Raw genomic sequence first — 25,150 nt, 5'->3', positions numbered from 1 at the left:
TCTTTGGTGGCATTCTGAGCCCAGAACCCACTACGCAGGTCTGCACTGCTTCAGCACTGTGTCCCTGACTATTAAACAGCTAATGGGGCAGGGTCCCTAACTGGGGCCTGTCCCTATAGCACAACAAACTTCACAGTGGCTCAGGACCTAACTGGGACCTAGGGGGCTGCTGGCCTAATGCAGTGGGTCACTGACCCCTGCACTCACCTCCTACCCCTAGCTTGTCTGGGTCCTGACTAACGTGGGCTCAAAACCCCATGAAATGTATACATCCCTCCAGATACAGCAGCCCTATTGGCTCCCTGGCGCCACGTGGGGTCCCCTAAGGCTCATGGGACTTGTAGTTACTGCTTAGAGCCCTTTCCTCATTGGTGGTGTGTTCGCGCGCTTGCACTGCGCATGAGCGAGCTAAGAGGGGCCTCCCGTCGCATCGTCCTCACTGCGCATTCGTGCGCAATCCAAGATGGCGGCCCCCTCGGCAGGCACCACCGGGCGTCCACGGCAACCAGCCACGTGTCCCCGGCAACCCCCACACTCTGAGAAGAGGCGCGCGGTGCGCGCACACACCCGCGAGAGCGGCCGCTCTGCTCCCGACCGCCGCGTGAGTACCCAGAGGGGGGTCCGCAAGGCAGAGGGGGACCTGGCTACACATACAAAATATAAGGTAATTACAGGAAGTTCTAAGGGTGGCTGTTGACATCACTTGTCGTTGAAGTGGTTTTAGGTTGCCACGGGTAATACGAACACAATATGTCAAAAATACTGCTTGGTTAATTATGTTCCTTTGAAGGAGTTTTTTTTTTCTCCACGTAGGCAGGATTGAGCCTCAATATTAAATGCAGCAGAGAAAATAAATTGTCCATCTTGAAATAAGGCATCAAGTAGCTCTTCTAAAGACACAGGCATCCACAGCATATTTTCCCTTGTACTGCTTTTCAGATATATAGGCTTGTACCTTACCAGCTCGGCTTGACTTCCAATCGGAGGTGTTGAGTTGCAGCCAAGCTCAGAAGGGGCAAGTCATCAAAACGATTGTGCTCCAGCTTATAAAACTCTATGAAGCCCCGCTGAATGATAACCAGCGATTGTCAGAATTCAACATGTATCACTGAAGAGCCACTTAACTAAATTTGGTATATGGACAAGAGACACAGTTTACTTTAAGTACGTGAGGACTAGCCCTGACATAGTTTCCTAAATCTCCCTCGCTCACAGTTCCTTTGGCTGTCCACCGGGTGTGCTGCTGCTTCTGTCTGCTCTGGGTTTTCCACTGTCTGTCTTCTCCTGTGTTTCCCTGTCTTCTGTCCTTGCCTGCCTTTATAGCTTCCGGTCTTCTGTTTCTCCTTGCCTTTGTTTTCTCTTTCCTGAACTTCTCTGCCACAGCCTGATCTTGTACTTGTCCTTGCTAATAAAGGTCCTTGGCTGCAATTAGACTTGCTCCAGTCTGTTCCTTGCCCTACGCCCGTTCCCAGTCTTGCCCCCATGCCCCAGTCCTGTTCCTGCCTCCAAGCTGCCGAGCCTTGCCTGCTCCCTGCTGTTCCGGCCACTGAGGTCCAACATGTACCTGACGTTTCCTGACAAAGTAAAACATTAATGCATGTTCATTCATTATTTTATTTTTTTCAATATAAATAATTCCTCCTTAGTACCAACTTTGTGTTCCTTCTGGTTTAAGTTATCATGACATTTGGGTCAGAAGTTAAGATGGTCATACTGTATTCTGTTTTGTCTGACGTACAGCAGTCAACAAGTTAACTTTTGCTTCCAAAGCTCTTAAGGATATTATAAAAAAAAGGGATTTTTTTCAATAAATTGCCATTTTATTCATAAAATTATGTTCTGTGATATGGCAAGCATGTTACCTATTGGATTAATGGTATTGTACAGCAGGGCCCCGCTTCTCGGCGCTACGCTTTCGACGATCCGCTGATACGGCGGCACCGATAAGGGGTCCGCCATGTTGAATTTGAAATCGTGCATGCGCAGAACGGGCGGGTGCGCCCGGTGTGCATGTGCAAACCGCAGGTTGCGCACGCAGACCACAGGGTGCGCGCGCAGCGTATAGATCGCATATGCGCAGAATGGCAAAAATGCCGGTTTGCGCATGCGCAGCACTGAAAATCGCCGGATCCGCTTTCCGGCGATTTTCATTATACGGCGGGCCTCTGGAACGGAACCCACTGTATAGCCGGGGCCCTGCTGTACTGTAAGTATAATGTTAAATGTGTCATATGGTCAGAACTACAAGAAGAAAATAGACAGGTCTCACATCTGGTCTGTAACTGTTACATATGCCTATAATATATATTATCTCTAACTGTGCATGCAATGTCATATATATAATGTATACCCTGTTCACTTATGTAACTGTATTTGTAACCATATATTTGTCTTAACTCTGTGCCCAGGACATACTTGAAAACGAGAGGTAACTTTCAATGTATTACTTCCTGGTAAAACATTTTATAAATAAATAAGTTCTAACAATGAAAAATAGAGCACATGTTTTTCAACATTTACTCTTCCATGGACTTGGCTTCAGATCCCCATCGAAGCCTTCATTGGGCATCTAAGTGACACATGTTTAAAGCAGTGATTGCTGCCTCAACCGTATACAAAACCAATACAAATCCTAAGTGAGCTTTCAAAGTCACTGAACACATGGAAGAGAAGTGACCATGAGACATTTTACTCTTGATATTGTCTTTTCTATATTGTCCTGCATTGTGAATTCATGAATTGAATAAACACACTGTTTCCATATGTAGTTGTAGCCATGTTGTTGAATGGCCTACAGTTTTCTCTCATGCTGGCAGTAAGCCTGGTAAGTTACAGGGTTGCCAGCATCAATCATGGAGGTTTGCCCTCACACCCTGGTGAGGTGTCATATGTATCCAAGGGGAGTGGTAACATGCTCTGAGTCCACCGTTAGTGACATCAGAGCTGTGCCAGGTTCCCGGGGTATATAAGGCACAGCACTGTCCAAAGTTACGTGGTTCTACAAGGTTGAGCAGAGCAGAAGGCCAGAGTGTACTAGTGAAGCAACTAGTGACACTGCTCTAATTGAGGGCCCAGCAGCAGCCCGGCTGGCTGGGCCTACACTGTGTCCAGGGACCTGGCACAGGAGGTGATTCCACTTCATTAACAGAGCATACCTTTCAAAGGGAAGTACCAGCCAAGATGAGCGGCTGAGTTGCTGGCTGTGAAGGGCAGCTGGCCCATACCACCAATCAATAAAGATGTCCAGTTCTAAATCAACTCCACTGTGTGAGACTGAAGTTACTCTCCAGCGGAAGGCACCACCGAGAAGGAGCTCCTCATCAGAACCATCTCCCTGCGTATGCAGAGATCCTGATGAGGTGGAGGCGCTGCACTGTATGTAGGTAGGACTCATACACGCTACCTCAGCTGCCTGTCTGGGTTGACATCCCCACACAACATCATGCGGGAGACTCAGGAGTCCTGTTGCCAACAGGTGCACCACCAGACACGACCATGTAATGGGGACTGGTTAGACCACAGGGGCCAAGGTGAGATTGGGTGGGTCAGCCTTAGCCAGAAAATCCGTTACATAGTGATGATCTTGTCTACAAATAATGAGTCGAACAGGGTCCTCAGTTAGTAATGTTCACAACTCAGATATATCGTCCCCAACATAGATCCATAAGATGCTGGGTCTTTGCACATCACAACTGCAGCAGATGTTGGGTGTCTGAAAACAAATCCTGATTGATAATACTGAAAAAACACCCAAACTAGCTGTGAAATGAAGGCAGTTCTCCAGTAAAGTCTCAAAAGGTGAATTAACATCAGAAGGATCTTTGCAGCAGTCTGATCCAACTGGACCACATCTGATGCAGACGGAACAAACCAAATCAGAAATAATTTCTCAATGTCTTACTCATGTTACAAGAAAGTGCACTTTCATTTTTATTTTTTTAACGGACGTACACTTTACAATATTCATACATCTACAATATGTCAAGTGAGAAACTAGCTTTTGTCTAAGAGTCAAAGAAAAACAATAATATTAATGAATTATAGTGCATGCAAAATGTTGAGACATGAACAAATGAACGTTTAATACTCACAGAAAGTCTAGCAAGAGTTAATAGCAGTAAATACAGCTATCACAGCAAGGCTTTTTGGGATAGTGACATCCTTTATGAAGAGTACTACTAAGGCATCGGCCGGGGATGACAGAAAGCATCAGTGTTTAGCAGTATGGCTGTCATCTACCTCATATTCCAAGACTGAGGAGGTAGAGAGACACGGGATGGATAAGGGAGGGATTGAGGTAGAGATGGAGAAAGAAGGAGATGGGGATGAGTATGGAGTTGATAGCGTGTTGTGTTCCTCCCCTTCATAAGTAGAGAGAGGGAAGCAACTCTGATGGCACTGGAGGTGACTGTGATCCTTGGTGCTACTATTACTGTTCGTGGCAGCAACAGCAAGGAAGGTGATGATGATGATAGTCAATCACTCCGTGAACAGTGTGCTGCCATGACCACTAACCACTCCTATTATTTGCAGTAGTACACTGAAAAATAACCATGAACACGGTCAGTGTCAGCAGCTTGAGAAAAAACACATACTGTTAGGCCAATGTCATGTCAATTATCATCAACAAATGTGCATGACCATGGTAATGGCACAGTGTGGATGCAAGAAAATGTTAGCCTCAGAAACAGTAGCACACAGTATTATCTATGTATTTCTTTGTTTAAATAGCACCCACAGTGTACTCAGCGCTTTTCAAGAGACAATACAGTACAGGAAATTCAGTAAGTGCAACAAACAAAGTCAGAAAATAGGAAAGGAAATCACTGCCCCGGGGAGCTTACAATCTAAGTGATATGTTGGGAGACTTACAGAGACAGCAGGTGAGGGAATAAGTGCAGTAGATGACAGTGCTTGGCCACAATAGTTGGCAGGAGTGACTGTGGGTGTGGGACAGTAGCCATTAGTCCAGGCTATTGGGATGATTCTTTTAAAGCTGCAGTTCAGTCAATATCCTGCATGTGTGTTTTTTTTTTAATAAATCAGTTCTGTAGTAAGAAAAAATACTTTTAGCATTTTCTGTTTTTAAAAAAACAAATTTGAAAGACCAATTTTCTTGTACTCTATTTTAACAAGCATTTGCTAAGGCACTGCCCCTTCATGTCCTGTCACAAGCCCTGGCAGACCCCTTTGTCAGCCCTGCCCTCCCTCTAGCACTTGTCAGTGCAGGAATGCTCATGAATATTCATGCACTTCCACTGCCAGTCAAGCAGATTATAAACAAATCCCAGCTTTTAATATGTCACCAAATTTCGACCTATCAATACATGGAAAACGAATTGACCTGCAGCTATACTGTTCTTTAGCTAATTAGAGATTGCACACATAAAAATATTGAAGTAAAAAAATAAATGTAAAAAAAAAAAAAAAAAAAAAGACTGAACTGCAGCTTTAAGGGGCGAGTTTAAAATGTTGACTTAAAGGTGGGGAGAGAAGGTGCTTGACATTTGTGTGAGGGAGTAACTCAAATAAGGTGCAGTGAGGGGAAAGGGTTTAAGGCGAGAGAGCTGTAGAGGGGAAAGGGGTGGGAAGGAGATTTATGGGCAGAGCGCAGGAGACGAGCAGGGACACAACGAGAGATCAAAGCTGATATGTAGGGAGAAGCAGTTGAGTAGAGAGACTTGAAGGCAGGACTTATTTTTCAGGGGGAACGCAGTGGAGTGCAGTTCCTGTACCTTTTTTCATAAACCACATGGTACATTTTATAGCATTTATGTGATAATTTAAAAAAAAAATGTTTATGTTTTATAAAACAATTAGAATGTAGTAATTATTATTTACAAATAAAATAACAGATTCTAAACAATTTTGAACTGTGAATAAATATTATTGCACATGACCATGAATAATTCCCCAAAACCTCCCACCCCAGTCCCATTCTCGTGTCAGATTTCCTTCACCTTGTCTAGAAAAAAAAGCACTGCTTGCCTATATTATAGATAGAACATAACACTGTATAAGAGGAGGAGGATGAACATGGGGTGGTGGGTGAAGCAGAGATAACACAAGTAGCTGGAGGGCAGCTTCTACAAAGTATGTATATCTTTATTTATATCAGCACCTTACAAAAGACAGAATAAAGTACAGGGAATTATAATACAAGTGCAACAAAGTCAGACAATAGGATTGGAAATCCCTGCCCGGGAAGCTTACAATCTATGTGGCTGCTGAGGCCAGTAGTAGCAGCAATAAATACAGTAGCTCTCTCGCATCAGGCCTAGCAGCACCCACTCATATGTAGAAGCACATGCACACCGCTGGTAGGTGCTGGAGGGGGGTACTTATCTGCCGGTGCGCTGTATCCAGGGAGGTCCAGACATCCCAGAGGTACTTGAGCAAAGGAATGGAAGCAGGCACACGGTCTTTCTAAAGGTGCAGTTTATTGTGCCACCAAAGCCTTTGGTGGCACAATAAACTGCACCTTTAGAAAGACCGTGTGCCTGCTTCCATTCCTTTGCTCTAGCAGCACCCAATTTCAGGGCAGGCGGTCTCACTCTGTTTCTTCATCTAGCCAAAAATCAACCGTTTGAAGATTTTTAAAAAATTTTTTTTACATTACGGGTGCAGATGAGGGTGTAGTCACCTGTGGTAGCGTGCCACTGTGCGGCACGGGAAAGCAGGGAATAATTGTATCTAATACGGTTACATTTGTGGTAATACATTCTATTTGTGCATTAGAGATGATTAATGGGTCATCGTTGGACATCATTATTATCCAATATTTCTGGATATTATGTATGCATTTGCTAATGATTGACAATTTGTTCCTTGTTTCTATTGTGTTTTCATTCCCCCTTCTTGTATGCCTTTGGAATTAAACTTTTCACACAGTCCCTAGTTAAGGGCTTGTCTAGACCTATGCAACACCCCAATCCCCCTCTAAGGGAGATTTACTGGTATATAGGGTATTGTTGTGCAGTGGTGCTCACCTGTTGGTTCTCAGGAAGCTGAGTTTCCGCGATGGTTGGGAGCTTTGGGGTACAGGATTGCCTTTGTGGGCTCTGGGTGGGTGGGTGCGTGGGGAGAAGGGCTCTCGGGGAGAAGGGCTCTGGGTGGGTGGGTTGTTCTCTGGTGGGGAGAAGGCCTCTGGGTTGGTGGGGATAAGGGCTCTGGGTGGGTTGGGCTCCTTGGGGAGAAGGGCTCTCTTGGGGAGAAGGGCTCTGGGTGGGTGGGTGGTTGGGGAGAAGGGCTCTGGGTGGGTGGGTGGGTGGGTGGGGAGAAGGGCTCTGGGTGGGTGGGTGGGGAGAAGGGCTCTGGGTGGGGAGAAGGGCTCTGGGTGGGGAGAAGGGCTCTGGGTGGGGAGAAGGGCTCTGGGTGGGTGGGTGGGTGGGTGGGGAGAAGGGCTCTGGGTGGGTGGGTGGGTGGGGAGAAGGGCTCTTGGGGAGAAGGGCTCTGGGTGGGTGGGGAGAATGGCTCTGGGTTGAGAAGGGCTCTGGGTGGGGAGAAGGGCTCTGGGTGGGGAGAAGGGCTCTGGGTGGGTGGGTGGGGAGAAGGGCTCTCTTAGAAGGGCTCTGGGTGGGTGGGTGGGGAAAAGGGCTCTGGGTGGGTGGGTGGGGAAAAGGGCTCTGGGTGGGTGGGTGGGGAGAAGGGCTCTGGGTGGGTTTGGGGAGAAGGGCTCTGGGTGGGTTTGGGGAGAAGGGCTCTGGGTGGGTGGATGGGGAGAAGGGCTCTGGGTGGGTGGATGGGGAGAAGGGCTCTGGGTGGGTGGGTGGGGAGAAGGGCTCTGGGTGGGTGGGTGGGGAGAAGGGCTCTGGGTGGGTGGGTGGGTGGGGAGAAGGGCTCTGGGTGGGTGGGTGGGGAGAAGGGCTCTGGGTGGGTGGGGGTGGTGAAGGGCTCCTTGGGGAGAAGGGCTCTCGGGGAGAAGGGCTCATGGGGAGAAGGGCTGTGGGTGGGTCCTTGGGGAGAAGGGCTCTGGGTGGGTGGGTGGGGAGAAGGGCTCTGGGTGGGTGGGTGGGGAGAAAGGCTCTGGGTGGGTGGGTGGGGAGAAGGGCTCTGGGTGGGTGGGTGGGGAGAAGGGCTCTTAGGGGAGAAGGGCTCCATGGGGAAAAGAGCTCTCTTGGGGAGAAGGGCTCTGGGTGGGCGGGTGGGGAGAAGGGCTCTCTTGGGGAGAAGGGCTCTGGGTGGGTGGGTGGGTGGGGAGAAGGGCTCTGGGTTGAGAAGGGCTCTGTGTGGGGAGAGGGGCTCTTGGGTGGGTGGGGAAAAGGGCTCTGGGTGGGGAAAAGGGCTCTTGGGGAAAAGGGCTCTTTGGGGAAAAGGGCTCTGGGTGGGTGGGTGGGGAGAAGGGCACTGGGTGGGTGGGTGGGGGGAGAAGGGCTCTGGGTTGGAGAAGGGCACTGGGTGGGTGGGTGGAGAAGGGCACTGGGTGGGTGGAGAAGGGCACTGGGTGGGTGGGTGGGTGGGGAGAAGGGCTCTGGGTGGGAGAAGGGCACTGGGTGGGTGGGTGGAGAAGGGCTCTAGGTGGGTGGGTGGGGGGAGAAGGGCTCTGGGTTGGAGAAGGGCACTGGGTGGGTGGGTGGAGAAGGGCACTGGGTGGGTGGAGAAGGGCACTGGGTGGGTGGGTGGGGAGAAGGGCTCTGGGTGGGTGGGGAGAAGGGCACTGGGTTGGTGGGTGGGGAGAAGGGCTCTGGGTGGGTGGGGAGAAGGGCTCTGGGTTGGGTGGGGAGAAGGGCTCTGGGTGGGTGGGTGGGGAGAAGGGCTCTGGGTGGGTGGGTGGGGAGAAGGGATCTGGGTTGGTGGGGAGAAGGGATCTGGGTTTGAGAAGGAATCTGGGTGGGTGGGTGGGGAGAAGGGATCTGGGTGGGTGGGTGGGTGGGGAGAATGGATCTTGGGGAGAAGGGGTCTTTAAGGGCGGCTCTGGGTGGGTGGGGAGAAGGGCTCCTTGAGAGAAAGGCTCTTTTTGGGGGGGGAGAAGGGCTCTGGGTTTGGGGGGGGGGAGAAGGGCTCTGGGTGGGTGGGGGGAGAAGGGCTCCTTGGGAGAAGGGCTCTGGGTGGGTGGGGAGGGCTCTAGGTTGGGCTCTGGGTGGGTGGGGGAGAAGGGCTCTGGGTGGGTGGGTGGAGAAGGGTACTGGGTGGGTGGGGGGAGAAGGCCACTGGGTGGGTGGAGAAGGGCACTGGGTGGGTGGGTGAAGGGCTCCTTGGGAGAAGGGCTCTGGGTGGGTGAGTGGGTGGAGAAGGGCTCTGGGTGAGTGGGTGGGGGGAGAGGGGTCTGAGTGTGTGTTTGGGGGGAGAAGGTATCTGCGTTGGGGGGGAGAAGGTGTCTGGGTTGAGGGGGGAGAAGGGCACTGGGTGGGTGGGGGGAGAAGGGCTCTGGAGAAGGGCTCCTTGGGAGAAGGGCTCTGGGTGTAGGTGGATAGAGAAGGGCTCTCTCGGGGGGAGAATGGCTCTGGGTTGGAGAAGGGCACGGGGTGGGTGGAGGGCACTGGGTGGGAGGGCACTGGGTTGGGTGGAGAAGGGCACACTTGGAGAAGGGCACTGGGTGGGTGGGTGGAGAAGGACACTGGGTGGGTGGGGGGAGAAGGGCAGTGGTTGGTTGGGGGGGCACTTGGGAGAAGGGCTCTGGGTGGGTGGGGGGAGAAGGGGTCTGAGTGTGTGTTTGGTGGGAGAAGGTGTCTGGGTTGGGGGGAGGGCTCTGGGTGGGTGGGTGGGGGAGAAGGGCTCTGGGTGGGTGGGTGGGGGAGAAGGGCTCTGGGTGGGTGGGTGGGGGAGAAGGGCTCTTGGGGGAGAAGGGCTCTGGGGGAGAAAGGCTCTTGGGGGACAAGGGCTCTTGGGGGAAAAGGGCTCTTGGGGGAGAAGGGCTCTGGTTTAGAAGGGTTCATGTGGGAGAAGGGCTCTGGGTGGGTGGGTTCTCTTGGGGGAGAAGGGCTCTAGGTTGGTGGGTGGGGGAGAAGGGCTCTGGGTGGGTGGGTGGAGAAGGGCTCTGGGTGAGTGGGTTGGGGGAGAAGGGGTCTGAGTGTGTGTTTGGGGGGGTGTGTGGGTTGGGGGGAGAAGGGGTCTGGGTGTGTGTTTGGGGGGAGGTGTCTGGGTGGGTGTTTGGGGGGAGAAGGTGTCTGGGTGGTTGGAGGTGTCTGGGTGGGTGGGTGGAGGTGTCTGGGTGGGTGGGGAGAGAAGGTGTCTGGGTGGGTGGTTGGAGAAGGGGTCTCTTGGGGGGAGGTGTCTGGGTGGGTGGGTGGAGAAGGGGTCTCTTGTGGGAGAAGGGGTCTGGGTGGGTGGTGGGAGAAGGGGTCTGGGTGGGTGGGGGGAGAGGGGGTCTCTTGGGGGGAGAAGGGGTCTCTTGGGGGGAGAAGGGGTCCGGGTGGGGGGAGAAGGGGTCTGAGTGTGTGTTTGGGGGGGTGTGTGGGTTGGGGGGAGAAGGGGTCTGGGTGTGTATTTGGGGGGAGGTGTCTGTGTGGGTGTTTGGGGGGAGAAGGTGTCTGGGTGGTTGGAGGTGTCTGGGTGGGTGGGTGGAGGTGTCTGGGTGGGTGGGGAGAGAAGGTGTCTGGGTGGGTGGTTGGAGAAGGGGTCTCTTGGGGGGAGGTGTCTGGGTGGGTGGGTGGAGAAGGGGTCTCTTGGGGGAGAAGGGGTCTGGGTGGGTGGTGGGAGAAGGGGTCTGGGTGGGTGGGGGGAGAAGGGGTCTCTTGGGGGGAGAAGGGGTCTCTTGGGGGGAGAAGGGGTCCGGGTGGGGGGAGAAGGGGTCTGGGTGGAGGGAGAAGGGTTCTGGGTGGGTGGGTCTCTTGGAGAAGGGGAGGGTGGTGGGAGAAGGGGTCTGGGTGGGTGGGTGGAGATGGGCTTTGGGTGGGTGGGTGGAGAAGGGCTCTGGGTGGGTGGGTGGGGGAAGGGCTTTGGGTGGGTGGGTGGAGAAGAGCACTGGGTGGGTGGAGAAGGGCACACTTGGAGAAGGGCACTGGGTGGGTGGGTGGAGAAGGGCACTGGGTGGGTGGAGAAGGGCAGTGGTTGGTTGGGGGGGCACTTGGAGAAGGGCTCCTTGGGAGAAGGGCTCTGGGTGGGTGGGGGGAGAAGGGGTCTGAGTGTGTGTTTGGGGGGAGAAGGTGTCTGGGTTGGGGGGAGAAGGTGTCTGGGTGGGTGGGGGGAGAAGGGGTCTAGGTCAGTGGGTGGGGGGAGAAGGGATCTGGGTGGAGAAGGGGTCTGGGTGGAGAAGGTGTCTGGGTTGGGGGGAAATGGTGTCTGGGGGGAGAAGGTGTCTGGGTGGGTGGGGGGAGGTGTCTGGGTGGGTGGATGGGGGAGAAGGGGTCTGGGTGGGTGGATGGGGGAGAAGGGGTCTGGGTGGGTGGTTGGGGGAGAAGGGGTCTGGGTGGGTGGGTGGGGGAGAAGGGGTCTGGGTGGGTGGGTGAGAAGGGGTCTGGGTGGGTGGGGGAGAAGGGGTCTGGGTGGGTGGGTGGGGGAGAAGGGGTCTGGGTGGGTGGGTGGGGGAGAAGGGGTCTGGGTGGGTGGGTGGGGGAGAAGGGGTCTGGGTGGGTGGGTGGGGGAGAAGGGGTCTGGGTGGGTGGGTGGGGGAGAAGGGGTCTGGGTGGGTGGGTGAGTGGAGAAGGGGTCTGGGTGGGTTGGTGGGGGGAGAAGGGGTCTCGGTGGGTGCATGGGGGGAGAAGGGGTCTGGGTGCATGGGGGGAGAAGGGGTCTGGGTGGGTGGGTGGAGAAGGGGTCTCTTGGGGGGAGAAGGGGTCTGGGTGGGTGGGTGGGGGGAGAAGGGATCTGGGTGGGTGGGGGGAGAAGGGGTCTGTGTGGGTGGCTGGGGGTAGAAGTGGTCTGGTGGGTGGTTGGGGGAGAAGGGCTCTGGGTAGGGGAGAAGGGCTCGAGAAGGGCTCTTTAGAAGGGCTGTTGGGTGGGGGAGAAGGGCTCTGGGTGGGTGGGGGAGAAGGTCTCTGAGTGGGTGGGTGGGGGAGAATGTCTCTTGGGTGGGGGAGAAGGTCTCTGGGTGGGTGGGTGAGTGGGGGAGAAGGGCTCTGGGTGGGTGGGGGGGGGGAGAAGGGCTCTGGGTGGGTGGGAGGGGAGAAGGGCTCTGGGTGGGTGGGTGGGGGAGAAGGGCTCTGGGTGGGTGGGTGGGGGAGAAGGGCTCTGGGTGGGTGGGTGGGGGAGAAGGGCTCTGGGTGGGTGGGTGGGGGAGAAGGGCTCTGGGTGGGTGGGTGGGGGAGAAGGGCTCTGGGTGGGTGGGTGGGGGAGAAGGGCTCTGGGTGGGTGGGTGGGGGAGAAGGGCTCTGGGTGGGTGGGTGGGGGAGAAGGGCTCTGGGTGGGTGGGTGGGGGAGAAGGGCTCTTGGAGAAGGGCTCTCTTGGGGGAGAAGGGCTCTGGGTGGGTGGGGGAGAAGGGCTCTGGGTGGGTGGGTGGGGGAGAAGGGCTCTGGGTGGGTGGGTGGGGGAGAAGGGCTCTGCGTGGGTGGGTGGGGGAGAAGGGCTCTGGGTGGGTGGGTGGGGGAGAAGGGCTCTGGGTGGGTGGGGTGGGAGAAGCTCTCTGGGTGGGTGGGTGGGGGAGAAGGGCTCTTGGGGGAGAAGGGCTCTGGGGGATAAGGGCTCTTGGGGGATAAGGGCTCTTGGGGGAAAAGGGCTCTTGGGGGAGAAGGGCTCTGGTTTAGAAGGGTTCATGTGGGAGAAGGGCTCTGGGTGGGTGGGTTCTCTTGGGGGAGAATGGCTCTAGGTTGGTGGGTGGGGGAGAAGGGCTCTGGGTGGGTGGGGGGAGAGAAGGGCTCTTAGAGAAGGGCTCTGGGTGGGTGGGGGGGAGAGAAGGGCTCTGGGTGGGTGGGGGAGAAGGGCTCTTGGGTGGGGGGGGAGAAGGGCACTTGGGTGGGGGGGAGAAGGGCTCTTGGTGGGTGGATGGGGGGAGAAGGGCTCTGGGTGGGGGGGAGAAGGGCTCTGGGTGGGTGGATGGGGGGAGAAGGGCTCTGGGTGGGTGGTAGAATCTTGGCATCGCTGCATCATTCTGTCCTATGTTTGGAATGATACATTCGCTGACTCTCAATGAAATCACCTTAGAAAAGCTGTATAATATGTCCCGCAAATGTCAAATGACTACAGTACGTTTACTTCATAACAGACATCCAGGCAATTTTTCAGATGTTACTGTTACACTAGGATGCGGTCAGAGAAGCAAATGGGAGTACAAATTCTGGACTGTATCATTATTACATGGGTGATCTAAAGTTAGTTGGCAATTAAGATGCCCTGACATAAAACAAAAGCAAAAAATGGCTGAATGTTAAATGGCTGAGCGCTTTAAATGTATTGTTAACTCGATTAGTGTTAAGTGGAATTGCAGTGTTAGGCTACAAGGGACATGGAACTGTATCCCTCACTTTAACACATTATAGAACCATGGTCTAAGTCTAAACCCATGATTTTTTAAATTATTATTATTTCTCATTTGAAAAGGACACAACAACTGGTTCAAAACAGTTTATTTTATTTATTCTTTTTTTTGTTGTCAGACAAACACATTGATTTCTGGACCACAGTAGAGGATGGAAACCTTTCACAAACTTATTTATTTGAAAATACAAATATAAAATTATACTTTCCACATCTATGATGTGAGAGACCCCCATCCACATAGTAATTTACAACAAGGCTTCGGAAAGCCATACACAAAGACCTGAAAGATGCGATGCTTGATATATACACATACATATGCATATATATATAAAAAAAATAGTCACTACCAAAGTTCTCATCAGTTCATACTAAAGTATAAAAGTAAGGGCTAGGTCTGCCACAGTGCCATTAAGGTTAATTTGTGTTCAGATCTGCAGAACCACCAGCGATGCTTAGATCTGCATTTTATGAAAAGTCCGGAATCTAGAACTCACAAGTAACATTGACTTCTAGACTTGACAGCCCACCTCAGTTTCAAATGAGGCCCGCAGATCTTGCACTACAGTAGGTGCTATGTGCAGTATACAGTAAGCATTGGTGACTCCTGTTTATTTTTTTATTTTTCTATCTACCCTGTTAGATCGAGAAAAAAAAAACAAACAACAAAAAAAACAAAGGAAAAAAAATAAATAATTTTTTTTAAAGTCTGCTGAAAAACAGTACATTCTGATTGCTCAGTGATTTAAGCACAGATCATGTGGGCTACTTGGGTGACATGTAATTCTTTACTTTTTCGGTTTCATTTCTTTATCTGTTTCCCTCTCTCTTATTTTTGGTAAAACTCATTACAGTATATTGAAGTATTGCTTAACATACAGAAATCTCGTAGTGTTTACATGTGTGTGAATGGTCAGATTTTGGAAACTCATGAATAGTTGTACAATGTGTATAACATGACTGTATGAAACTACCAGTGTATATTGATAGAACTTCCTGCCAGTTTGTGTTTGCAACATACAGGATAAAATCAACTTCTAAGGAATTATACGCAAGACATTTTAACCATTTTCTATTTTTTTTTTCAAGTTAAATACAAATTAGTGTTTTTGTAAACAATTGTACTATATCACACATAAACCATGGATGACTTATTAACAATGAAAAAACAATATTGCTTTAGTCTTGTTCATGTTGCGTTTGTGTATGGCAAAGGCTGAAATGTCTGGTGTTTGTGGCTAAGTCCCTAGCCCTCAATCACACTTAAGGGTAATACAAAAAGAAAAAGGAGAGGCTTTATTAAATAACTGGAACGAAAAAAATAAAATTAAAAAAATACAAATCCGTACACCTTTCAGGTCGTCATTACCAACAATTACCCAATGATTGAACTAGTCTAGTACAATGTGCCTCATTCATCAGCTGTAAACTGCAGCACAATGATAAAGAAAATGACAGCAACAGAGCCATGCTACCTTAAAGTCCAAGCTACAGTACAAGGTCAACTTAAAGTGAACAATCATGGAAACTAGAAAACAAAAAGGACAGGTCAGGCTTCATTTTAATCAAGGGGATCGTGCTCGCATATATGTTATTACCATTTTGTTTTAGTAGTGAGGGTTGTGAGGATTCACCATTGCTAAGAAAACCATCACAGGATGAAACCTGTGTATCGCCTACTTAGTGAGAGAATGTGCTGAAAAGTAGGCAATAACATTGAATCTCTTGCTTAGGTTCCTGAAACCTTAACCAGTGATGGGGTGTTAGCACACAGTGCAATACACTTGCCTGTTCTCCACTACTGTGTTAGTACACGAGGAAGTCCTTGAGGGTCATTTTACTGCCATAGGAATGGAAGAAACGTTTTACAGTCCAAAGAAGGTTATGAAGCACTTAAACCTTTCTCTTTGAGCCTCTTAATAAGTGGATATCTGCTACAGCAGATTTCCAACTCCTGTCCTCAAGTACCCCGAACAGGTCAGGTTTTAAGGGTATCCCGGCTTCAGCACAAGTGGCTCAATCAAAATGATGGAGCCACCTGTGCTGAAGCAGGGATCTCCTTAAAACTTCATCTGTTAGGGGTACTTGAGGACTGGAGTTGGAAATCACTGTGCTACAGGATACATAACATTATGGCCCAGTGTTCAATTTTGCTTAATTTTTATTTTTTTCTATTGTCCTCTTATCTTTCAGTTTGATTGGTTTATCTTTCTATAAGATGGAGTTTTAGGGGATGTGATGCAGTGCTAAGTGTGTTGGATGTGGATGCACAATGCCACGTTCAACGCCTTCTCCTGGTACCAACACTCTGACCTTGGACAAATCTCTATGACCCCTATTTAATATGCCGGTAAATCGCCTTCCCCATGCCGGAGAAGATATCAGAACCATTCATTTAAATGGAGCTTAACTTTTCTCCAGCACAGAAAGATGTTTTAATAGCATATATCATTGTGTCTCAGTGCTATCAAGCGCATCAGGAATTATTATATCCTTTACAGAGGTCGTCACACAAACTAGAGCACAACAAACGTGATTCCACCCCAGTAATGTTAAGGCGGGTTGGAATTCAAAAGCGCTGTAAAAAAATGCTATTGTTAATAACATGTTTACCCATTGTTAACCCGTTCAACTTTAAAAGGGCATTGCTATGCACTAAAGAGGGTGCCATTACATGTGTCCCCATCCTGCTTAAATAAAGTATTTAGCTAGATTTACATTCAATCCCATCACTGCTTTACTAACATTTTGATGGAAATATCTAGATTTTTTTTTCTTAATTTAAGGTTTACATATTTTGCGATTGTTTAACATAGGATGACACATTACTATGCTGTATTATGGGGCAGCTATTACCAAAATAGTTGCTTGATAAATGAACATTTCTGAATGGGGCATTTTGAGACTATTTTTACATCCAAGAAAGCTTTACGCCTGCTGCAGGGACACTATTCGCAAAATACATGTTGCCAGCTCTTTGTCTGCATACAGTAAGTTGTATTTATGTGACCGTAGTATATAAAATACATTGTAATGATGGGGAGATTAGATCAGCACAGCATTGCTGCTGTACCTGAAAACATTCCAGTAAGGGGAGTGGTTAACCAGACGTGTGGCAAGCCCCTCTGGCAACAAAGCAGTTAGATGGTACAGTAGATTCATGTTTGCTTTCACTGATTCATTTCTTTTGCAAGGAGACTTTTAGTTAAAACTTTACTGCTCTGGGCATCTTGGGCAATATTGAAGGGCATTTTTAAATGACTGCAAAAGTTCATTGGTAACAGATTCCATGAGTCATTTTACTGATTAACCATATAGGAAAACACCATTTCCACTGAAATACATCTGAGAATATTGCACAAAAGCCCAGAGCAGAGACAGCTAGGGACAGTTCTAGAGGATGACAACTGTTATCTGTGTGAGTTACATTTTTTTAGTCTGGCACAACTAGAAGACATGGATGTTAACAGTGTTAGCCACATCACAACATACCCCCCAGGTCTACCCTAACAGTTATAAATACTCAAATGCATATAAAATGGCCACGGGTAGTAAGAAAATTAGGGCAGAAACCTGCAGTAAGTACGAAGGGATAAACCCAGGGTGGCTTACAATGCCTTGCAATGCAGGGTTCTGTCCAGCCCACTGTCATTCAACGATACAAATTGATTTACCGCGGGCAGTAAATGAACTAATCAATAAAAGTACCTGTGTGCTGATTTGACCAATGCACCCGAAAATATCATTTTATATATGCCTACAATATGGTCGATATAGATTTTTTTATAGGTGTTGTTAATAACATAGAACATCTATGTCGTGGGTTTAAAGGCAGAAGATGAACAGCCTCTATAAACCATAAATTGTGGGTATGAAAGTACGGTACATAAAGTACGTTAAACTGGAAATGTTTACTACTGTACCCACAAACATGTTTAGGTTATAGTCACAGTAGCAGGAACAACCAAACCACGGCTCTCAAGGAACTGGTGCAACATGCTTTTTTTTTTTTATGATGCTCACCCATATGTCAATTTCTTAAATGAAAAGCATCCAAGAAAAATTGAGCATTAGAGGGTCAGATGAGATTAAGTCCTGACAGCTATGGAACGTTTTCAGATTTAAAACACGCCCCCTCGATTTAACACCTCCCCTTCCAAATCCTTTCTGCATTTTTCTCATCTCTTCCCTGACTCTCTTATTTGTCCTGCAGCTTTAAACTTTTTCCTCTGCCCCCATTTATAACACCACCCTTCCATCACAGAAACAGTTCTAGGAGATTAGGATCGCGGTTAAGTGGCGATGCTGGAGAACTCTGCAACTTCAAATCACGCTCTACAAAGCATCGTTATAATGGTGTTTCTGTGACTGCCAAGAAAATAAAGCATTCCATTAATATTATTGTGGTATTGGGTCCTTATCAACCCCCCCTGTATTCCATATTGTGCTCTCACTCAAAAGTGACTAGAACGCAGTGGGGCCCATTTATCAATGTCTCTCGTTGCAAAACTGGGGCAAAAATACTGCACCCAGAGAACATTAGCTTTGACTGTCCAGAGGGATTCTCTACTTTGATAAATCTGATGCCGTATATTTGCCTACATTTGCAGCCAGGAGTCTTTGATAAACAAAGAGTTGAGGTTGTGCATAAATGGTTTGGCGTCTCCTGGTCATTATTAGTTATGTAAGAAAGCTCTAGGCTAATTGGCTTATGTAAAATTGGTAAATTCAAGGATTGACCTATTGGACTCTTTACAAAACTGTCCGCCTTTTGATTTTTCCAGCATTTGTGGAAATAAACCGTAGCCAGTTACAATAGAATATGTTCTAAAGGGAATCTGTCTGATACCGAGGTGCTGTTAAGGCCATGTGATGTCTACCGTATCAGGCTAAAGTGGACATACAGTAAGTGGGCTATGCCATGTATTATATAAAGCAACAAATAGAAGAGCTTCAGTTATTATTAAAGTCAAAACTCACACTGCTGGTTGCTTAAAAAAGCTCCTGAACCTTGCTCTTATGGCGTTGCTTTTTTTAGCCGCTAACAAAACTGATGGTTATATTGCAGCTGCCGTATTCTGTGTAGGTATGAGCAATCACATCTAGATGTTGTGTCTTTTGAAATGTTTGAATAATGACTCGAGTTGCAAAGTGAAAATGACAATGTATGTGATCGCCTTCATTTATTTTGGGGCAGCATGGATTAAATATAATAGCAGCTTGATGATGTAAAACAGATTAAAATAATCCATTATCTCCTATTTTGTTGGATAACATGAAAAGTATAATTATCCGGTTTGTGAAATTGTCTCTCCCCAACGTTTACAGACATGTCACATGACTTGGCTTTCCTGACACAGTGTTCCCCAAGTAGGGGTGAAATTCAGTAAGATGTTACCATCCTTACAGCTATACATGAAAAGTGTACACACGTTTGAGGTTATAGTAGTGGCTCCCAAAGGCTTGAGGTTTGAACATAAATGTGTTTCTATGTGGGTATGTTTCTATAGATGTATATATTGTAGGCAACTCGTATATACACATAGCAAGTTAAAAATAGAACATTCTTCTTTGCTTTTCCACCTATTAAATCCTGCACTTTATTAGACATATTGCTCATCATACCTGTATTTATTCTGGTCAAGATAGTAGTCGTAGGACTGAAATAAAAATAAGATTTTAGTGCAGCGAGTGAGGTGTCGGCGTGTGAGGCAGTCAAGTGAAGACATCTGTTTTAATGGCATTGATAGACCTAATAGATCGACTACATGGAGCTCTCCAACAAGAAAGGCTTTAGGAATAGCCAAACCACTCGGGACTGAAGTATGAGGCACCTGAGCTAATTCTGGGATATATTTAAAATCTCTCCTGCTGGCATCGCCTGGAGAATAGCAGTAGAAAAACAATGTGGTACATCAGCTCTAGCAAGTTGTGGTTAAGGAGACACGACCCTTTGACCTTGAGTAAAATAAAGAGACTGTTGAGACTTTGTGCTAGAGTAATTTACAAAACCATGGAATATGGAAGCACTACATCAGCAGGGGACTAGAGAACCTTGATGTAAGTGGCCACATTTAAAACGTAACAGGTTCCACAATATTTAATCTATGGGCCAATGGGACTCTTCAAAAGGTATAGAAACATCTAAAACATATTCACACAGATTATTGATTTCTTTTGAGCACTCTTAAAAAAATATTTGTTTTCTCTTAGTAAAATCATTTAATATACCATGCCTCCCTCTTTTAAAAAAAAAATGTTTAAAAAAAATCCAGTTTTGCATATATAGCATTAGCATTTAAGGTAGTATGGCATTCCCCTTTCAAAGTCAAGGGAGGGGTGGGGAGATCTACAAATTGCCTATTAGAGTTTGCCAGCATTTTAGCGTTGTGAGACCTTTGGTTAGTTGAAACCACATCAGATCAATAAAATAACAAATAATAATAATAATTAAAAAAAAAACAAAAACAAAAGAAAAAAAAACTGCTCCAAAAATCATCAGCATTTTTTTTCTTTAAATTAGAGAAAGTTCTATCCTTACTGGTCCTAAATCTGAAGAACTACATCTATTTTTTTTTTATTCTTTAACCTTAATTACGATACAACTACCAATATTTACTATAAGAGAGGAAGAGGAGGAAATGAATTCAGTACATTAGCATCAGGACAGCACGCTTACACGATAGCCACTATATACACTGCTAAGATATATTCATGAGGAAGAAAGCATATTCTATGAGGTGACTGGGAATGAAAAAAAATGATATATATATATATATATATATATATATATATATATATATATATATATATATAAGTACAGTACATCATTAACATTGACAAAATATTCATTAAAAAAAAAAACCCTGACTTCAAAGATTAAACCATGGGGAGAACAGTTTTCATTGTTTTTGTGTTTCTTTTTTTTCTTTACATAGAACCGTTTGGTTTAATTCATTACATGATTGAGTTTTCAGATTTAAGAAGCGGCTAGCATTTTGCTTATGGAGAAACAAAATATAAAATGGAAATCGACACCCCAAATCCCATTCCCAATCTCGGAAAAAAAAAACAAAGATAAAAAAAAAAATGTTCCTTGTTTAAATTTTATTTTTTTTAGTGAGCATGATTTCCCCCCCTGTTGCTTATTTGCCGTGTCGCGTCTGATTCTCGCTACCAGTTAGTAAGATTTATAAAAATAGGAGTGCAGCAGCTTTTGTTTCAGAAATGTCGCATTCAGTGTCTTGTACTGGCTGTATGAAAAAAAAAAAAAGTACCAATTTTATACATGTAACAGTTATTAAAACTTAAAAAAACCCAAAACACAAACTTGGCATATATATTTAAAAAAAGGAGAAAAAAAAATATCCACACAACAGTATGTTGTTAATGCCAACTATACCAAGTTGTACTTCTATGTTGCTTTCGCCTATTTTTCAAAATTAAACTAAAAAAAGAAAAATGAAAGAAAAATTAAATTAAAATATCCTTCATAAGTCTCCCCAATAGAGGACCAAATATATAACAGCCAACAATTAAACTTGTGCAAACAGGAAATTGTCAGGTTTCCCTACTAGTCACAGTGCAATGATGTTCTACCCTTTGTTATTATTATTAATTCTACAATAAATTAATCTTTCCTCTCCTCTATTGTGATACTTGAAGCACTGAGGTATTAAAAACAAAAAAACGGTTTGCCTTCCTAATTTTGTTAACAAGAGGAAACAATGGCTAGAAAGTAACATAGCTGAAGGATGCGTTTCCTGCAGCGCATAAGTCAGGCGTCGGAGACAACAAAATAGGAAATGTAGCTCTAGAAGAGGACTGCAGATATACAGTATAGAGCAGCTGAAATGCCTGGACAATTATTTGATCTAATTTAATATATTGAGGAAAAATTTTTTTTTTTAAAAAATAAACGAATGGTGATCTTCGAACTTTAAATACTTTAAATATCAAAACTGTAGCTTCATTTTCAGTCTGGGTAGGCAGAGAGATTTTTTTTGTTTTTGTTGCATCCTTAAAACAATGTAAAAATAGAACTAGACTTTTTAAGCTGTGCACATAGTTTAACTAGGTAATATGCTGGTATGACGCTAGTACAGTTATCAGGTCTAAAACACCTACACAACAAGCTTAACAGTGTTAATCTAGCTAATAGGGCACACCTTGGCTGCTCACCCAGGGTTTAGGATGTTGCCTTTTACCCCCGTAAAGTTCAGAGATGCCGTGGCTACATTGCCCTCACAAAAATATCTTTTTTTTTTTATTTTAATTTTTATTATTATTATTTCTCTTTCCTAAAGAGTTTATAATGTAGTTTAATGGAAGAGTATTTACAACATTTTTGTTTGTTTTCAGAATGAATTTCAAAAAATCTTAGAATATCACCTCTTTCAACAAAAAAAAAAAAGCACTTATAGAAAAAACCGAGGACTCAAAAAAATTTCTTGTCCTTGCGTTATTGCCGAAAATAGATATAATAAGGTTAACAAAGAGAGACGTCACAAAAAAAATCTAAATATTCCATTTAGTCAGCTGCTCTCTTATATTATATACACCATGAAAAGGAAACTTGTACCCCGTAACTCTATATTATTCTACTTTTAAATTTGTTGTGTGCTAAAACCAAACCTGAAGTATCTTTAGTTTAAAGGGTTATGTTTTTTCGTTTTTTTTTTTTTATATATATACATTTTTTTGTCATCGGTACCAAAGTTTGCAACTTATGTCAAAGGATCAAACCCCCTCCTCAAGCAAGAATTATCATATTAAAAATAGACAGGTAAAAAGAAAATCAACCGTTAATAATGAATTCTACTGCGGTTAGCTTCAACTAAAACACAGACGAGGTTAAAAAAAAAAAAAAAGAAATAAAACTAGAAGCCTAACCCAAACTCTAGCCCCTTACTCCCAAATGTTTGAAAATATTTTAAAAGAAAAAATAAAAGAAAAAATGAAATCACAAGCAACAATAAAGTAAAAGCAGTAAATGATGTCTGCCCTGTCTTCTCTTGAAAAGAAAAAGCTGTTGATTCTATAGAACAGCAGGTTGATGAGATGATGAGATTGAAACAATTGCAGTCCGCAGCGTGCCACCTCCAGTTATGTGTGTCTGTGTTTGTGACTTGTACTGGTGATGATGTAGTACTCGAGATCTGATGACATCATCCCAACGTGGGACCATTCAGAAACTTCGCCCGGTCTTGCCTGGGCATCCAGACAAATTCTACAGCAGGAAAAACAGCAAGAGTTAAAACACCCCCCCAGAAAAACAAAACAATATTATATGGTATCAGATGGCTCAATTAACTAGAACACATTATGCTGAATTACACTCTCCGTGTGAATATCAGAGTTTAGAAAGGTTTCTATATTTGTGTAAAATACACAGGCCTCCATTATGTCCGTATGGATATAAATAAAAAAAATTGGGGTGCTTCATGACTTTAGAAGTTAGTAAGGGTGTAACTTTCCAGAGGGTCGCACTATTTTTTGGAAGTCTTAATAAATTCAGCTAAGGAAACCTGCAACATATTGCAAGTAAGCCCCGTGAGAATTTCAAGAGGATATTGCTCTCCGGGGGGCCGTCTGTCTAATTTCCCTCATCTGCCCAGAATATGAAATGGTACATTTAATTCTTTATCTTGGTTCGGGAAGAAAACATTAATTTGTTTACTTGAAACAGCCATCTGACAAAGACTAATTAGGCAAATTAAATATGTCTGCATTCAGCAACGAACGTCTCAATCCAAAATCAAGGGTGGAGTTGGAGGGAGGTGCAGCGAAATCAAGCCAACCGTGAGTGGCAAGGGAGGAGGAAGAAGATCAACTGCAAGACACTGTTCTGGGGATGCGGTTCCAGCAAACTGGGTTAACCCTTCACCAGCCTGTACATTCATAGTGATGGGATTTGCACATGATCTGTGATGACCAACCCTGGCATTTTACAAGAGCTATACGTTTTGAAGTATCACAGCAGTAGGGCACTTGTTATGGTTTGGTTACCGTAACCCCATGCTTGTACATTTCTAGGGAGCATATAAAATGGCTGCCATTTCCTAATGCTAGGACACAGATACACGTGATCCCTAAGCAAACACTGTTTTAAAAACATTAAACAAAAACGTGAAGAAAGTCACTTTCCTGAGTTTATCTCAAATATTTATTTTTAAGTAACTGAGTTCTACATGTATTATGAGATCAAAAGCTCCATCTGACCCCCACACACGGTGTGGTAGTACAACAACTGGAAAACTGAATGGGCTATCCAGCTGTAACCAGGTAATAATAATAAAATAGCTGTGTCTTTGCTTTGGAGCCATGCCACGCTAGGCAGCTACAATTCAATAGATGCATTTCACCCCTGTGATGTCTGCATGAATGCCTCCAATCTAGGAAAGCATTCTGAAAAGGAAAGGAGTTCTATAAATACAAATTATTACCCGGTTATTATCGCCCAGGGATTTCATACTCCTCTGAATGGTAACATTGGCAATAACCTTACACTAATTGTACCATGTTTTGTACAGAATTGACAGTTTGTTTGGATAGATCATTTAAACAGACGGGTAGAGTAACAAAGCTGTGAGCCACTTCTGTGCTAAAAAGACTTTCCCGAAACTTGTCTTTACTGATAAAATATCAAAGGCCAAATGACTATACAGTCCCTGGGCAATGGCTGGTGAGTAACACATTCTGCCAGCTATCTGTTTGCAGAAGGTCGTGTAATAATACTAACACAGCTGTGAGACCTGGTGCAGGCAACCTAAGGACACCTCAAAAGCATAGAAAGGCTCTTACACACGTTCTAGGGAATCACTTCTAAAGTTCTATCTTAGAGACAAATACATGGCATTGTAAGTACTTATAAGATGTAGGCAGATCAAATCAGCTACACACGGTCATTACAAAACGTCTGCAGCAGACCAATTTTTCAAATGGGGGAAGCAGCCGAAAATGCCTAAATATTATTGCAGCTTCACAAGAGAAAATTAGTTTAATACTCCACGAAAAATTGCAGTTCCATTTTATTCCTGAAAGAGGTATTTGAAGTGCACAGTGAATGACAGTAAAGCTCGCATTTATGCAAAATGACTGGAATTTACAGAGGAATATACGGTGATGAATTTAAACATCTGGTTATTTCTTTATTTTCCTGTTTGTTTCTGTATTTTTCTTGGCAGCCTTTTGAAGGTAATCGCTTCACAGGGCTCTTCACAGCCATAGCTCAACATGGTGAGAAGTTTCTGCAGTATGACTTCTCCCATCTGTGTGGCATCTTGCTAAGAGACCATACAAAAAGACTGAGGTGATAACGGCCATTTGGTTATTCCCCTTTGCATAACGCGACTGAAATTATCTGACAAATAATGATAACATCATGTAATAACCTACTGTGGTGGGAAAGTCATTGAGTTGCTGCTTGAGAAAATCGCTTTCCATACAATACGTCCTTTTTTTTTTTTTTTTTTTTTAAATAAAAAACCGTTCAACCGTTTTTCTGCCAGTTTCCTTCAATCAAGCACATATCACCAATTAAATTACATTGCGAGTCATTTTCTGCAGGGATTTATTATGCCTATATTGTATTACTAGGCATAGCAAAGTATAATGTGGTAATGCTAAATGTAAACTGCAAGTTTTATCATCTTTGATTGGTAATGCAGCGCGTGGTTACAAAATGGGTCATAATCTCATAATATCAACCTGCGATCTGTAAACCTATTCCTTGACTATTTAGACCACACTGCAGTTTCTTCTCAGTGACTTATTCGTGGTACTTCTTTGACGTGGTTT

At 45.7% G+C, this 25,150-nt stretch overlaps 1 protein-coding gene across 8 annotated transcripts in view; it reads right to left on the bottom strand.

The window, feature by feature from the left end:
• Positions 1-13,428: 13,428 nt before the first annotated feature.
• The window catches only part of MSI2 (musashi RNA binding protein 2), a 575,344-nt gene continuing 563,622 nt past the window's right edge, over positions 13,429-25,150 (bottom strand). For all 8 annotated transcript variants that reach the window (XM_075590055.1, XM_075590053.1, XM_075590052.1 and 5 more), the window contains one exon: positions 13,429-22,580. Coding sequence is in view for 1 of the 8 variants with exons in the window: in XM_075590053.1 (XP_075446168.1) it covers positions 22,539-22,580 (42 nt within the window). In the remaining 7 variants the exon portion in view is untranslated. The remainder of the gene's footprint in view (positions 22,581-25,150) is intronic.

Source organism: Ascaphus truei, chromosome 3 (assembly GCF_040206685.1).
Source record: "Ascaphus truei isolate aAscTru1 chromosome 3, aAscTru1.hap1, whole genome shotgun sequence".
NCBI lineage: Eukaryota > Metazoa > Chordata > Amphibia > Anura > Ascaphidae > Ascaphus > Ascaphus truei.
Note: the sequence above shows the minus strand (reverse complement) of the source record. Positions and strands in the feature narration are given on the sequence as shown.